This window comes from Vicugna pacos, chromosome 26 (genome assembly GCF_048564905.1).
Source record: "Vicugna pacos chromosome 26, VicPac4, whole genome shotgun sequence".
In the NCBI taxonomy this organism is placed as follows: domain Eukaryota; kingdom Metazoa; phylum Chordata; class Mammalia; order Artiodactyla; family Camelidae; genus Vicugna; species Vicugna pacos.
The window spans coordinates 19,353,525-19,369,506 of NC_133012.1; the positions used below are offsets into that span (position 1 = coordinate 19,353,525).

The window sequence follows — 15,982 nt, forward strand, 5'->3', positions numbered from 1 at the left end:
GTCAGCCTTATGAGAATTGCTTAATCTGTTCGGGATAAAGAGTCAATCCAAGCTTCAAATAACAATTTCCATTATTAACTCAAGTTTTACCAGGGAACTATATCTACCAACAGCAGTGCATCTGATGTCTGTCAATTACATATTTTTTATACTCTCACCGGTGTTTCTGAATTTTCAACACGTAAAGAACATACTGAATACACTGTACAGAAGTTTCATGAAAGATCAGAGTGTACAGTCTTTCTTTTATCATAATCATATACTGATTTACATACTCAAGTACTGACTATATATTATATACTAGGTGGTTATAGTTGTTAGTCCCTTTTGTCCATTAAAACGCAAAGCAGACTTGGTTAGATTTGTTATATCTTATTGAACTGGATCAAAAGTCACTGTAAATGAATATAAACCAAATAATTTTTTTTAGAATTTCTATAACTAACAGGAAAATTTTTTTTCTAAGTTGTATCCAAGTAGTCACATAAATGCATTTTATTTTAGAGAAAAAAATTCCCCAGCTTTATTTTATATGTATTGTTATTTTTGTTTATAGATAGTTTGTACAGACTAGACCAGTTTCTGTTCTGAGCCGAAATTACCAGCATTTTTCTATAGTCATTTTCAACCACACGTGGAAACTCACCAGCATGCTATCCACCTGCTCTTTCAGCGTTTCTTTAATATACCTTGCATTCCTCTGTGGCTAGAGACTAGGAGTGCTAATTTTGATTTGAAGAAATGAGTTTATATATATACTAATCAAATCACTAGTAATTTTGCCCAGCGCTTGAGAATATTTACAAACATTGTGCTCTTCCTCCTGGGCTACCCCCATTTTGCTCCATTCATGTCACTCTTTGTGTGTATCCGATGCTATCAGCACTCAGTTTCTAACTGTTGTCACCTTTTCCACATGTTCATTCCTTGCTGCCATTGATTCTCCTCCATTCCATCTCCACACTCTGCTTATGTGGTGCATCTACACCCAGCCTCCTAAAAAGGCTCTGGACTATGTTCAAGATCATTCTTCTGGTGTTTCCAAAGAGGTAAAAACAAATTATTCTCTTTTTCAGATTTCTCTCTTAAGACCTGTTACTGTGATTCTGAACATCCGTGTTTTACAATCCACTGCAGTGTCTAAGCTGTTTTGAGAATCTATCTTTGCATCATTGTGTTGTATCCAGTATCACTGTTTGTACGTTAATTATACCAAAGCTGTTAGCCCTCTCGGAAACGTAGGTGAAAAATCACTCCAATCATAACTTGTAGTTGAACTATCCAGTGCAGGCTGGTATCCAGAATATAATCAGAAGTCAAAAGTAGTCGTGTTAGTGCACATATTCAATTAGACAGAGTAAAATACTACTAGGAGTCTTCTCAGAGCCATTTTATCACCATGCTTGCAGGTGCAGAATGACAGTCTAGACTCTAAGATAATCAAATTTTTATGTACCATGTTTGCCTAAAATTTATTTTAATTCTTTCACTTTCCTAAATACAATCTGTGGAATTTACCATCAGATAAAATCAAGAACAGGGCTGACAAATAACTGGCACATATGTCACCACTTCCCAGTTCCACACTCTTAACAGACATTACTAATCCTTCTCAGTACTGTAATCCAAGTAGCCATTATAATAGATTATCGCTCAGTTAAATATGTGCAACTAGAAAGTAAAACTAGTAGGATATCTATGTTGCAGGAAGTACTACTGACACATGGTGGTGACCACTGGAATTGCAGGCATGGTCTCAGGAGGAAATACTCAACTTACCAGAGCTTCAATTTGCAATTCCAAATAATTTCTCCCAAGGAAAGCATCAGAATGTATGTTAAAATAGGGAAGTGTCTAAATATTTATATATTAAATAAAAAATAATCGGGAACATTCTGGATTATTGAATTCAATCATTTCTAAAGGCTAATGTGTTGTACATAGGCATATAATCTGAAGAAAATCAAATACAACAAGCAGTTCTATTCTGCGCATCATGTTCCCCTCACATCTGAAGAAAAGGTATCACTTCTATACAGGAACAGGCAAAGAACTGACTTTGGCATTCAATTTGGTCAGATATTGCTCTCAGATATCTTGATGAAATATTTCCAGGATGTTTTTAAGGCAATTAGTTCACTAATAATTCAGAGATCACCATGTCCAACTTACTCATTTTTCAGTCAAGAAAAGTAGAGCCCAGCGATTTTAAGAAATATGTCCCAAATCACATGGTAAGATGGTAGAGAATTAAAAATAAAATACAGGTCTCTTAACCTTCACTTCAGTGCTATTTTCTTTATATCATACTTCCGAGCACTTCTAAGAGATGTATTTAGAGTTCAAATCTTTTGCTTAATACTATTCCTTATTAGCTATTGATTTCTGTGATATAAATTCTGATAGTTAACATTACACAGTAATTCCTGGGACAAAAATAGTAGAAACTTAATTCTATGCTTTCTATGATGTTATAGTTGTGGCAAAAAAAAAATCACATAAAAAGCACTTTGCCAATGGTTAAACTAATTTTCCATTCTCTCTCTGGGATTGAGAGGGGGTGTCGTATGTTCTGATAGTATATCAACTATGTTATTAATTTCACATCACAGTTTTTGGAGTGTTAAAAAATATTCTGATAAGGTACTGAATTCTGTCTCTAGTTACCTTATTTAAAACTATAGTAAAATCTATAATTGAATAGACATTATCTTGGCCACTATTTACCAAGTGCCTAGTACATACCATGAATAACATACTTTTTACATACTTTTTAATCCTAAATATAACTGAGAAACGGCATTAATAAAGAAAAATTAAGGACTTTTAAGCAAAGTTTAAGAGCATGATCACTTAGCAGAAAGAGTGATTCATTGTCTACACTTTATTAAAATGAGCTTCATTGAGATGTGTTAAAATGATGGTAATATGTAAATATTCAGTAAAGCATCATAGGTAAACAGGTACCTCTTTTCTGGAGACAACTTCCATTTCAGAATGAGTATCATTCACATAATTATCATACAAGTTTTTCTCTTAGTCATCTACCTAGATTTTTTACTATTTCCTTATAATTTAATACTGAACCTTTCCCTTTAAGCATACATAAAAATCACAAAAAGTTTATTTTGGATTGTGGAAATCAGCAAAGGAGGAACAATTGTAGTTTCTTAGCCTAAGTCTAAAATACAGTTAATTTATCATCATGGAGCCTTCACTTCTTACACTACGTTTAGTTCATGTTACAGTATTGCTTAGCTCATGCTGGTGATTCAAAATTTCTGATCACTCTAGGGTTGTTTTAAGAGTGTTCTGAAACTGACACTTTTTGATGGCCAACTGTGGTTTGTGGCTGGGTGTCTCACGAAAGCCACAATCAACAGGATGGCAATGCTCTGAGTTGCTTTCATGTTGCTCTTCTGCAAACATGCAGAATTAATTTTTAATTCTATTAATTTTTATTAATATTTCTAAATCGGAATATGATTATCTGGTTTTATTTATTTACTTATTTGCCTTCCTTATTATTTAGTATTTATCTTCCCACCTTTCCAGTGTCCAATTCATAATTCAGCAAGTTAAAATAGTCATGTAAACTTACCCGATCAGCAGACGAAATTTTTTTCTAACTTTATATTTCTTGAGAACTTAGGAATCTAAATATTTTATATGAACTAAAATAATATATGCTTTTTTCTGTTTAAAAAGAGGGGGTAATATTCTCTTGCAAAGAGATGCTTTTGTTTGTTTCTGGGCAATTTCGTTCTCATTCAGTAAAGACAGAATTAAGTGAAAATATTAGTCAAAGTAGCAATTTTAGAGTTATGCATAAGGGGACTTGTCAGACTGATCTACATAAAGAATGTCAGAACTATATACTAATATTTCAATTCATTAATTAGTGCTAATTTACAAATAGAAAATAAAGCTATAGAAATAGTTTTTAAATTGTGGTCTAATTTCCACTAAGTAGGTTTATTAAACTCCAGTGAAATATTTCTGTGTGATGGGAATTTAAGATAAAATTTGTCAAATCCTGCCTTTCTGGCTGACATTTTTAAACATTCATACAGAAGAACATTTTCAAACTAGAATTTCAGTTCTTCATCAGACTGCAGTTTAGTTGTGATGAAGAACTGATCATCAAATATGACCAAAGCCAAGACTTTATATACACTGTGTGTGCATATATATATACACACTTGGTATGCACTTCCCTATATGTTCTAGACATCATCCAACTACAGTCATCTTAAATTTGTATCTAATATTTTTGCTCAATATCTATTTCATCGTATGTTCAGAATGAAAGAGTATGAAAATGGTGTGTATAATACACACTTGGAATTATTTATCAATTTGTATTATTTATTTTTCTTTATTCCTACAACCATGGGTAACTGAGAGTTGATTTTCTGACTAAAGTGTTAAAATCCACTTTTTAAAAAAGTGTTATATTTTGGTTCATTAAATCATTTATTTTAAACTAACTCTGAACTTAACTAATTTCAAAGATATAAATCTGTACCTGATTTAAGTACCGGGTAGTCTGGTTTAATTTCAAACCAAATTCTCTGGTTTTTATGAAAATGTCATGTCTATGTTGACAGATGAAAGTTCTGCTTAGGTTTTATGCCTATTTAAAGATAACACCTGGCCACATGACAAAAAATTTATAAAGAAATCTTTTATAAGGATTGAATGATGACTACAAGTATTTCTTTAAACATCAAACCATTCCTTTATGTAAGAAATTTATATTTACAGCCTATTTCTACATGAAAGAGTGGTCATTGATTTTTCTTTTTTCTCCCCAGCAGTGTTTGGGTTGTGGATATTTTGAGTTACACAGAGAAATGCAGGGCAGTACAGCCAGCCCTCCATACCCATGGGTTCTGCATTCACAGATTCAACCGACTTGGGAACAAAAATATTTTTGAAAAAATACTTCCAGAAATTTCCAAAAGTCAAAACTTGAACTTGCCATGCCAGCAACTGTTCACATAACATTTCCACTGTATTAGGTATTATAAGTAAGCTAGAAATGGCAGGTTATATGCAAATACTACAACCATTTTATATAAGGGATTGGACATCCTCAGATTGTTGTATCCTCGGGGTGGGCGGGGGAGTAGTCCTGGAACCAATCCCCCTCAGATACCAAGGGGTAAAGGATATCAGAAGCGAAAGTAGATAGGAAGAAGTAGAAATTAGATTGTATGATTTCTGTTTGGGAAGACATTTTTATGACCATAGTAAATGGTATTCTTAATCTCAATTTTGACAATATTCTTTCTAGGATACCTAATTTAATGTCCAGGGACAAAGGAAATTTTGCCATGGTAAAAATTTCTTATGGAACTATTTTTCTGTCTCAACAGGCCTCCTTGTATCAATCCTCTATAGACAGGAGCCTGGAAAGACCTGCTAGGTAAGCATCTCCTTACATTATGCAGCCAGAATATTCTGTACCAGTGGTTTCTTTTTCAGTGAAATGGTAATGAGAAATTATTTGTTCCTCAACTTTATTTTAAGTACCATAATTCATAAAGTTGTCTTAATTTGCTTCTGCATCATTTTATATCATCATATTCGAGAACATATAAAAATTAGGTGAAATAATTCTGGATTCCTTCACAGGCTGTGAAATTCTGGGCTTCCTCATCTCCTCTCTACCCAGTTTTCGTTTCCTTAGATAAGGACTATAGACATCTAACTTTCAATATTGTTAGATGACACGATGACAATACATTGGGAAAAACCATGATAAATTATTAAAAATTTTATAAATTTTGTCCTATATACATTTGTTCATTATACTCTGACCACACAAATCAGAAATACTGTTATAACCAGTAAATGAGGACTTCTTCTATACCAGACATTCTAAGTACATAAACATATTCAATCCTTAAGAAAACATTACAAGTTAAGTACTGTTAACCCAATTTTATCTTTAGTAAGCTGAAACCTGGGCTCCGTAACAGACCAAGTATTTACAGTTGGCAAGGGACAAAGTAGAATTGAACCAAAACTGCTTGTAAACACTGGTCCTAACTACCTAAGAGTCTACCAAGGTAAATTCTATTGGTAGGCTTTGAATATGACATTTACTTAAAAATAGTACAGAAGTTCAGACATAGTTCAGTAGCTATATTGGATAATGCAAACTCCCAGTCATATTGTATCAACAACAAATATCGGTATAACAGTAACTTGTCCTTCCACAGATTTCCATCAACATAAGTGGAAAACTTTGTAAGCTGGTTTCGTGAGTGCCATTCAATGGCATTAATGTCACTAAGAAAGGAGCTCCCCAAACCCTTCCTTTTACATCTTTTACAACTATATATGCACCTAAAATGTTCAAATTTTAGAGTTCTAACCTGGCCTAAGGATTGCTGTAAAGACACAGAGGCTCTCAGGTGACAGGATAATGACAGCAAAAACAGGTGCAAAGGGGCGTCCTCTATAGAAGAGCACAGATGAATTCTGAGGTCTGGCTACACCTCTATACTTGCAAAGCGTGTGGGCTCCATTTGTTTGTTTGTAAAACAGTGACAGCAGTGTATACATCGCTGTGCATGCTGTGTGAGACAATAATGCCAGTAAAGCCAATAGCACACTGCTGGCTCACAGGAGCTGGTGCTGTGGCTGCAGTTGGTGGTGTAATTTTATCTAATGATCTGACAGACAGCATGCTGTGTGGTGTATATATTCATTCACTAATGTTTGTCTTAAATGACACTGCACTCAGATCCAGAGCCATGATAAAAACCCCCTGCCATTACAGACTCTTGACGCCTTTTAATACACCTGGTGAAAGAACTGTAATAGTTTACTTGATAACCAGATTATTGGTCATTCATTATATAAACAGAAAAATACTGGCATTCCAGTGCAAGGCTTTTAAAGCTAAGAGTATTAGGAAAAGCCATAGGGAAGGCTTGAGGTAAGAGAAATTGGTCTTACCGGATTTCCTCCCTTTTTCCAGTCATCTCTTCCATTTTGGCATACCTCCTCTGACATATTCATGTTGTTGAAACTCTTCTACATAGAAAAAAGACACATGGTACAAATCATAACACTGAACTGCCAGTAATAAATTACACCAATAAGAGAATTTTTACTTTAAAAGGTGATTATAAACTTATGTTCATATAAAAACCTGTACATGAATGTTTATAGTAGCTTTATTCATAATTCCCAAAACTTGGAAGCAATGAAGGTGTCCTTCAGTAGGTGAATGGATAAACAAACTATGGTACATCCATATAATGGAACAGTAATCAATAATGAAAAGAAATGAGTTACCCAGCCACAGAAAGACATGGAGGAACCTTAAGGGCATATTGCTAAATGAAAGAAGCCAATCTGAAAAGGTTACATACTGTTGATTCCAACTATATGACATTCTGGAAAAGGTAACACTAGAGACAGTAGAAAGATCAGTGGTCATCAGGTGTCCAGAGGGAGGGAGGGAGGGAGAGGCAGAGCAAGGGGGTATTTTATGGCAATGACACGACTCTGTATGATACAGTAGTGATGGACACATATCTGTCAAACCCATAGGATGTTCAACAGAAAACATGAGCCCTAACATAAACTATGGACTTTAATTACATTTAATAATAGTGTATTGATATGGTTCATCAATTGTAAGAAATGTACCACACTAATAGAAGATGTCAAAACAAGAGAAACTGTGTGCAGGGGAAAAAGGATATATGAAATCTCTCTGTACTTTCCAATCAATTTTTCTGGAAACCTAAAACTGCTCTAAAATATATAAAGTCTAGGAAATCCTAGCAACAGCAATCAGACAAGGAAAGGAAAGAAAAGGAATCCAAATTGAAAAGTAGGAAGTAAAGCTGTCAGTATCTGCAGATGAGTCTGTTAATTTTTAAGAGGTGATTATGAAGAAATCATTTTTGATATCAAGGAATAAATTCCTAAAAATGCAGCTTGGGCCACGGGGGATAAGAGTCATACTATGGCCACCAGCACCTTCCACCAGTATTCCTGGTCCACATGTGAACCTCCTGCAACAGCAGCCAAACTGAAGCCGATTCCTTCTTTCAGTTCTGCAAGCATGGCCAGTGACTTTAGGAAAAGGCGGAAGAGCGAGCCTGCGGTGGGGCAGCCGAGGGGCTTGGGGGATCCAAGTGCAAGCAGGACCAGCCCAGGTCGAGCGGACCTCCCAGGATCAAGCGCCACCCTGACCAAGTCCTTCATCAGTTCTTCTCCTTCTTCCCCGTCAAGAGCAAAAGGTGAGCAACACTAAATGACATGTAGACAATTCTCTGGTTTAAGTTTTAACATAGATTACCCCAGAAGAGCTGATCCCATGATCACTACCCAGAGATAGTTAGCATTTAAATTCAGTGTCTTAAATAAAATACAGTTTCACAATAGCATTCTTTACACATAGACCAAATCAGGCTGGTGAACCATTTGAGTGGCTTAAAGGACTCTCATTATCATATATTGATGCTTCCTTTTCTCCAAATATATCATTTGTGTTTTTTGGAACAAATTTAAAGTGTCAAATAATGTACTGTCAGACTATTAAAAGATTACATTTATAAATACTTGCATATTGTCCAATGCTAATGTTACTACAACTAGCAAAATTAATCAGATTTATAGAAAAGAAATTAGAAGTAGCAACAGAGAGCACTGTTGCCTAAGACATAAACTGGTTTGGGGTATTTTTTAATTATTCATTTCTAGATAAAAATTTGTCTAACCTTTGAGAATTGGTTTCTTTAATCATTTGCGTTATATTTTGGTCAGTATTCATATATAGAATAGAATATCCATGTTCAGCATGTAACATAGTGTTCAATTCACAACAGTCCACTACTAAGAACTAACCGGTTTCAGGCCATAATTGTAAAATTTAGATACCATCAGGCCATTTTCCTGTATGGCCTGTCTCCTCTCTGGAAATTTCAGTCAGTTGTGTTGAAAGGGAGCGATCACTCCTTCAAGTCTCTGAAATACTATTTAATGCATTACTGCAGCTATAACAGAAATATTCCTAAGACAGAGACCTGGGATTGAACCAGCATCCATAAGTACCTGGGATTTGGGGGCCCAAGGTCTCCTCCAGTCCTCTGGAGTTGAAACAGGAGAGAAGAAATCTGAAATGTGTGAAGAAAGTGAGCTGTAACTGACATCTCCCTAAGGCAGCAAAGATTGAGCTACACGTATCAAATGTAGGCACCGAAAGTGTTACCACATAAAACCAAAGCTAAGATCTGGTTTGTGTGCAAAAGCTAGGCTGGGTTTGATGGCTGGGCTGGGGGTGGCACTGGCTTTTGTCCCCTCCTAGTAAAGCTGTGAATACTTCCTGGAAGGTTCAAGGGGAGCGATGCTCCTTCATTATACCATTCCTCAAATTAACAGAGGTACCCTTATCAGAGTCTACTCATTTATGCAAACAAATATCCTAAGGAAACCAACAGGTCATGAAATGCCATTGATGCATTATGCCCAGATACCACCCCAATGTTAAAAGGATTCTGATTAACTTAGATATTCGTTTTTATCCTAGGGATTGTTAAGTCAACCTCCTTTTCCAGACACTACATAGCTACTCGATGTGCTTACCCACTTCTGAAGAACTTGGGGAAGGCAGGAGCTATTAGTAGAGAGATTTTCCTCCACTATGCTTATTTCTAAGAGGAAAATGTCCCATTAGATGTAATCTGGCCTCTTGTTTATTAATCAGCTCAGCAACACAAAAGAAAAGACTGTTTCCATAGATACTTGGAATGGAGGTCAAGGTTAGCTCTACATTATGAAACTGCACATGAGTTTTTTAAAAAGATCCTTCCTGGAAAAAAGCGAATGCATTTGCCTCTGAGGAAAGGTTTGCATTATATCCAGGTATCCTTATGAGAATCTGCCTAATAAGAGGTTGAAGGCAGAGAAATTGAAGAGAGAAATTATTTGTTTAAGGAGGTGCTAGTTTGGGGGTTTTTTTTTCCCTTGAAAAAACATTAGCAGCAATAGTTCATAGCAATTGAACTTGATTTTACAATTCTGGAAAATATTTTGTCTTGTTTTTTCTATCTAAAGCCCATGAAAAATTATTTGATATGGTTATGGGAATATTAATTAAATGTAAATTTATAACTTACTCTTTAATTCTCTATTATATATAAATCAAGTAAGACTCAAATCCTGACCCTACTGAGCTGATTAAAACTCTTAACATTTTTGGTATTAATTACAAAGCCTTTAAATTACTACAGGTCATGCTATTAGCTTACAAGGTAGTGTTGTGTTTTTGACATACCAGATTTGCAGAAAGATGGATGAATTATGCAACAGAAATAGGGGTGTTAGCTACACCAATTACTTTTTAAACATGGTTCCTTTAACTCTAATACCTGCAAAGCTACGTTTATTGAAAAAGTATTACCTTGCTTTAGAATCAGATTTTTTCCTCTAAAGTTGAAGCTACATGTACAACAGTCAGTGTCTGGATTGACCCCCACTAACTGCTTTCTCTTTGCTGTGCTATCTGATGCTAACTGACACGCTCTCCTCTTTCTGAGCCTTTTAACTTCTCCTAACGTCTCTCTTCCACCACGCTGCCCTGGATTAAAAGGTGGGGACGATAGCAAAATGTGTCCACCCCTTTGCAGTTACTCAGGGCTCAACGGCAACCCCTCGCACGAGTTAGATTACTGTGACACTTACAGACAGCATCTGGACGTCCCCCATGACTCACAGAGGGCCATTACTTTCAAAAACGGCTGGCAAATGGCCCGGCAAAACGCAGAGGTCTGGAGCAGCACTGAAGAAACGGTTTCCCCCAAGATCAAATCCCGCAGTTGTGATGACCTCCTAAATGACGACTGCGACAGCTTCCCTGACCCGAAAACCAAGTCGGAAAGTATGGGCTCTCTGTTATGCGAAGAGGACTCCAAGGAGAGCTGCCCCATGACCTGGGCTTCCCCCTACATCCAGGAGGGCCGCGGTAACAGCAGATCAAGGCTTCGACACAGGTCCGCCCACGACGCCCCAGGGTTCCTAAAAATGTACAAGAAGATGCACCGCATCAACCGCAAGGATCTGATGAACTCGGAGGTGATCTGCTCTGTGAAGTCGAGGATAATGCAGTACGAAAAGGAACAGCAACACAGGGGTCTGCTCCATGGGTGGAGCCAGTCCTCCACCGAGGAGGTGCCCAGGGACATGGTGCCCACCCGCATTTCTGAATTTGAAAAGTTGATTCAGAAGTCAAAATCCATGCCGAATTTAGGAGATGAAATGTTATCTCCTATAACCCTAGAAACACAACAAAACGGTTTGTGTCCCCAAAGGCGATTTTCCATCGAGTCTTTGCTGGAGGAAGAAAATCAAAGCAGACACCCTTCTCAGGTCCAAAGAAGCTACACATCCACAGCCCTGGTGCCAATCCACATTGAGGTCACCAGTGATGAGCAGCCCAGAGCTCACGTGGAGTTTTCCGACAGCGACCAAGATGGAGTTGTGTCTGATCACAGCGATTACATTCATGTAGAAGGATCGTCCTTCTGCAGTGAGAGTGATTTTGATCACTTTTCCTTCACGTCCTCTGAAAGTTTTTATGGATCCAGCCACCATCACCACCACCATCACCACCATCATCACCGGCACCTCATCAGCTCCTGCAAAGGCAGGTGCCCTGCCTCCTACACTCGATTTACCACGATGCTGAAACACGAAAGAGCTAAACATGAAAACATTGAGGAGCCCAGAAGACAAGAAATGGACCCTGGCCTTTCTAAGCTGGCATTTCTGGTCAGTCCCGTGCCTTTCCGGAGGAAAAAGAATTCGACTCCCAAAAAACAGACCGAAAAGTCAAAGTGTAAAACATCCGTATTTGAGGCTCTGGACTCCGCCCTTAAAGACATCTGTGACCAAATTAAGGCTGAAAAGAGAAGGGGAAGTTTGCCAGACAACAGTATATTGCACCGTCTTATCAGCGAACTGCTGCCGGATATTCCCGAAAGGAATTCCTCACTCAAAGCTCTAAAAAGGAGCCCCGTGCACCAGCCTTTCCACCCACTGCCTCAAGATGGTGCTATTCATTGTCCATTGTACCAGAACGACTGTGGGAGCATGCCTCACAGCGCCTCCTTCCAGGATGACACCAACAACAACTACCACCCCCAAGACCATGAGAGTGTGCTGAGCCTCCAAGGTGGATGAGCTTTTCTTTCTTTTCCCTCGTGGTTCAGATACCCACCCTCCAGCTCTCTCATTTTCCATTCCTCCATCTCATCATTCTTAAGCTGTGAGACCACTTGACATCATTACGTGTTGTGAAGCAAATGCGTATTGTGCAAACATGTCTTACTGAGTAGATCTCATTTGCTCGTGGGAAACTTGGACCTGATGTGGCTTAAAGTGCTCCTCAATTCACAAAAATTTACTCATTCGAAATCGAAAGGGAAAACCATTTTGTAGCTTGACATTAGGGTTGAAACAACTATTACATGAAACAACAAACTAAACTTCTTTCACCAGTTTAAAAGGATTTCAAGGCAGAAATTATAACTGAGTATCAGTATCCTTAAGAGACTGACAACTTTGCATTAACTTTTTTTGTTGTAAAATGAATCAAAACCAGTAGTTTAACAAATAGTCTTTTCCTGATTCTTATATTAACTTTATAGTCATCCACTCAATAAATAATTTGCTGGCATTCTGTATAGAAGACATTATATCAGAACACTTAGGAAGCAAAACTGAAATATGTAATATAGCAATTGATGGATGATTAAAAGAGAATAGGACTTGATTAATAACTTCCTCCATTTAAAAGACACAATTTGGATAAAATTTTTGTGAATATATCTTTAAGCTGTGTTTATAAAAGTCTCATTTCTGTCATTCAGTGTATACATGTTCTCTTCCTTTTCATTATTTAATTAACATATTTTCTATTTCTGCTAAAACAATCCTATACTGACATTTGAATTAGACTATTTAGGCTAAAAATGATTCTCAACTTCATTTTCATAGATGGATTAACCCTTGAAGCAGAACACAAGGACAAATAGCAATTTAAATTCAGAGAACATTTTTTTTGAGGTTTACATAATTAAAGAACAGAGGATGTTTTGATATTTTATCCAGTCATTTTCATTAATGCTTAAAGTGCATCTGTTTACTATGTAAATTTCCAGAAGCTAGAATGAATATTCCAGGCTGAAACTTGGCTTGCCAGCAGTCTTCTAGGCACCAGACATTGCAAAGTGCTTTACATACATTCTCTACTTCACTCGGACCTAAACCTACGTGACAGGTTTTACTGTAAGCACTGTTTTACAGTGGAGGAAACTGAGACCCAAAGAGGACAAGAAATCTGACCGAGGTCACACAGAGAGTAGGCAGCAGAAACAAGATTCAAACTCTTGTAATTCACAATTTACAGTAAAGAATATAATCTCTATAGGCAAAAAAGAAACATAATTCAGGTTTCATATTAATACAATATATATGGCCCCAGTTTTTAGTTACCAGTCACAGACTTCTTTATCTAATTCGTACTTCCCTTTGCTTTCATTGATACTACACAACATGTTTCAAAAACAGTAAATGCAAATTTTTAAATCAATGTCAACAATTTGAAATTTTCACTGATTGAGACATGTCACAATCTAATTTTTAAATAAATTAGCTACCTTTTCCAGTTATTCAATATCCTAATATAATCGTATCTAAACTTTCTGTACCGATAGAGTACAATATTGAAACAGGATCTGAGAGTGTTTTGAAATGCATTTAAAGAGTATTTTGTTTTTTAATAAAATATTTAATTTTGAATTTTCTTTAGCCCAATCCAAAAATAGTTTAAATTCGAAGGATTACTAAAAATAATTTGAAATTTATGATCACTATGAAAGCCCTCACAATCATAAATGTATATTAATTAAAAATGGAAAATATACTGCATATAATCCTCTTGCATTTGTGAAAATAACTGGTTAAATTTTACTTGAAATATCTGTGGCCGTGCTACCTCCCTAAACCTAAAGACTGTGGAATTCACCACTGACAGGGAGGCAGCCATTTATCCTTATATGTCTTGTAACTGACATCCCAGCAGCTAAGAGCAGACAATTCTTCCTTATAGTCGAAGTAGTCAAAACCTTTAAGCAATGTTTTCTTTTAATGGATCAGCATTTGTCATTCTTTTATAGATGGGTTTATTTTATTTTTAATGCTTTTTAAATTTAATGTAACTAAGTTTATTGAAGGAATAAGAGAAAAAACTTACAAATTTTGATCGAGTTATATTGGTAACATTCTGTAACATAGACTACTCGAATACTTTTAGCCTTTAGTTAACACTTCCACATATAAATGCAAAAGATACAAGATATTATTAAGAGATACTCTGCAATCATGATTTTGTAATGTAATTAATTATTTATACTTTGTTTTTTGGTGAACGAAAACAATGCAGTAGTTAGGTCATAAGCAATTTGACAACTAATATGACACCTTCTGTTGAGAGACTCTTTATCCCCTTGTCTCTCGGAATAAATATTTGCTTTCTGATAAGACAGCTGAGCACAGAGGAAAGCAATAGATAATGGCCTTTTAAGCCTTAAGCCTTAAGATGACACCTTCAGACTCAATAAGTAGTTAAAAACAGGAAAGGAGGGACATGACCATAGTTCTGTCATCATCATACTTTCTTTTTCTCTCTTTTTCATTACTACATTCTTAAATTGTGCCACAAAATGTTTCCGTTTCCATAAATTGTTGTTATGTTCTCCATCTTGTATAGGCCCTATTACAGCCATTATAAACTGGTGGCAAAAAGTATAGAAAGTATGGAATCCTTGAGATGAAAAATCTAACTATGAACTGTCTATAGTGGGTACTCGGTATAATTATGTCAGCAGTGTAACAATTCTATTTCTATTTACGAGCAAACACTTCTGCAACCGTGGGTATTTATTCTCTTGAAATGCTCTGTTTTTGTGTCTGATATCACAACTTTATAGTTACCTATGGGTTTTAGACCCATGTTTTCCAGTGAGATGTCTCTTCAGTTTGAAGGGGAAAAGAGTTGCCACCAAGGAACATGGCTAAACAAGTCTGCTTTTGATTAAGTGGATACTCACTCTGACCCTGTCCTTTCCAATAGACCATGAGTCCCCTAGAAGTTACTCATCCACCCTGACTGACCTGGGGAGAGGCGCCCCAAGGGAAAGAAGAGGAACTCCAGAAAAAGAGGTAGTCCGTTTAATAGCATTTGAGTCTCTTTCAACAATACGCTTGATAAAGCACTTGCCAGTCAAAGTTACATCCAAAGCCAGATTAAAAACACCAAATGACAATGGAGAGACTACAAACACTTTCCCCTGGAGCCTGAGCAAAGGACTTGCAGCCGTTTGCACTTGGAGCCTAGTTGTAGGTGTCCCCTAGTTGTGGTCCAGTTTTGACGGTGAGGTCTCTGTGAGTGTTGACCTGACACCCAGGGATTAACAGCTGGGTCTAAAAGAGTCCTGAGCTGGGCCATCCCTTGGGGGAAGAAGGTGTCCCCTGTACAAACTTCTGGCCCAGTGATGTAGGGGAAAGCCCTTGGTCAGCAATGTTACAAGTCAATACAAATCCTACAGAAATAATTTTTGCTCACCTGCTTTTGTTGGAGAGAATCCTGGGAGGGGAAAAAAAACCACCGTTGCCCCTGAGAACCACCTACCAGCTAGCTCTTTGTCCACTGTCCCGAGCCAGGGCTGGAGGTCTGGTTCTTACTGTCTTGGACCCACAAAGGTGTGATAGAAACTGAAGGCTGGCAGCTACTCCAGAAGGATCTTTACGGGTATCTGATGTAGTCCCTACCTTTGGGACTCCCAAAGAAGTCAGGAAGTTGTCCAAAATTCACCAGAATCACAGGGAAAGAGAGTGAGGTGAGGGCATTATTGGAATCAGGGAGAAAGAGCTGAAGTCGTAGAGCCACAGG

General features: G+C 37.0%; 1 protein-coding gene across 7 annotated transcripts in view; it reads left to right on the forward strand.

Moving 5' to 3' along the window:
* The window catches only part of SORBS2 (sorbin and SH3 domain containing 2), a 185,471-nt gene that overhangs the window by 140,421 nt on the left and 29,068 nt on the right, over positions 1-15,982 (forward strand). For 3 of the 7 annotated variants that reach the window (XM_031691415.2, XM_072950445.1, XM_072950444.1), the window contains 4 exons: positions 993-1,049; positions 5,382-5,431; positions 8,083-8,270; positions 15,164-15,252. In XM_031691415.2, coding sequence (XP_031547275.2) covers positions 993-1,049; positions 5,382-5,431; positions 8,083-8,270; positions 15,164-15,252 — 384 coding nt within the window. Of the gene's footprint in view, positions 1-992; positions 1,050-5,381; positions 5,432-8,082; positions 8,271-10,621; positions 12,203-15,163; positions 15,253-15,982 lie in introns of all 7 variants that reach the window. The other 4 variants (XM_072950442.1, XM_072950443.1, XM_072950441.1 and 1 more) reach the window with 3 other exon arrangements.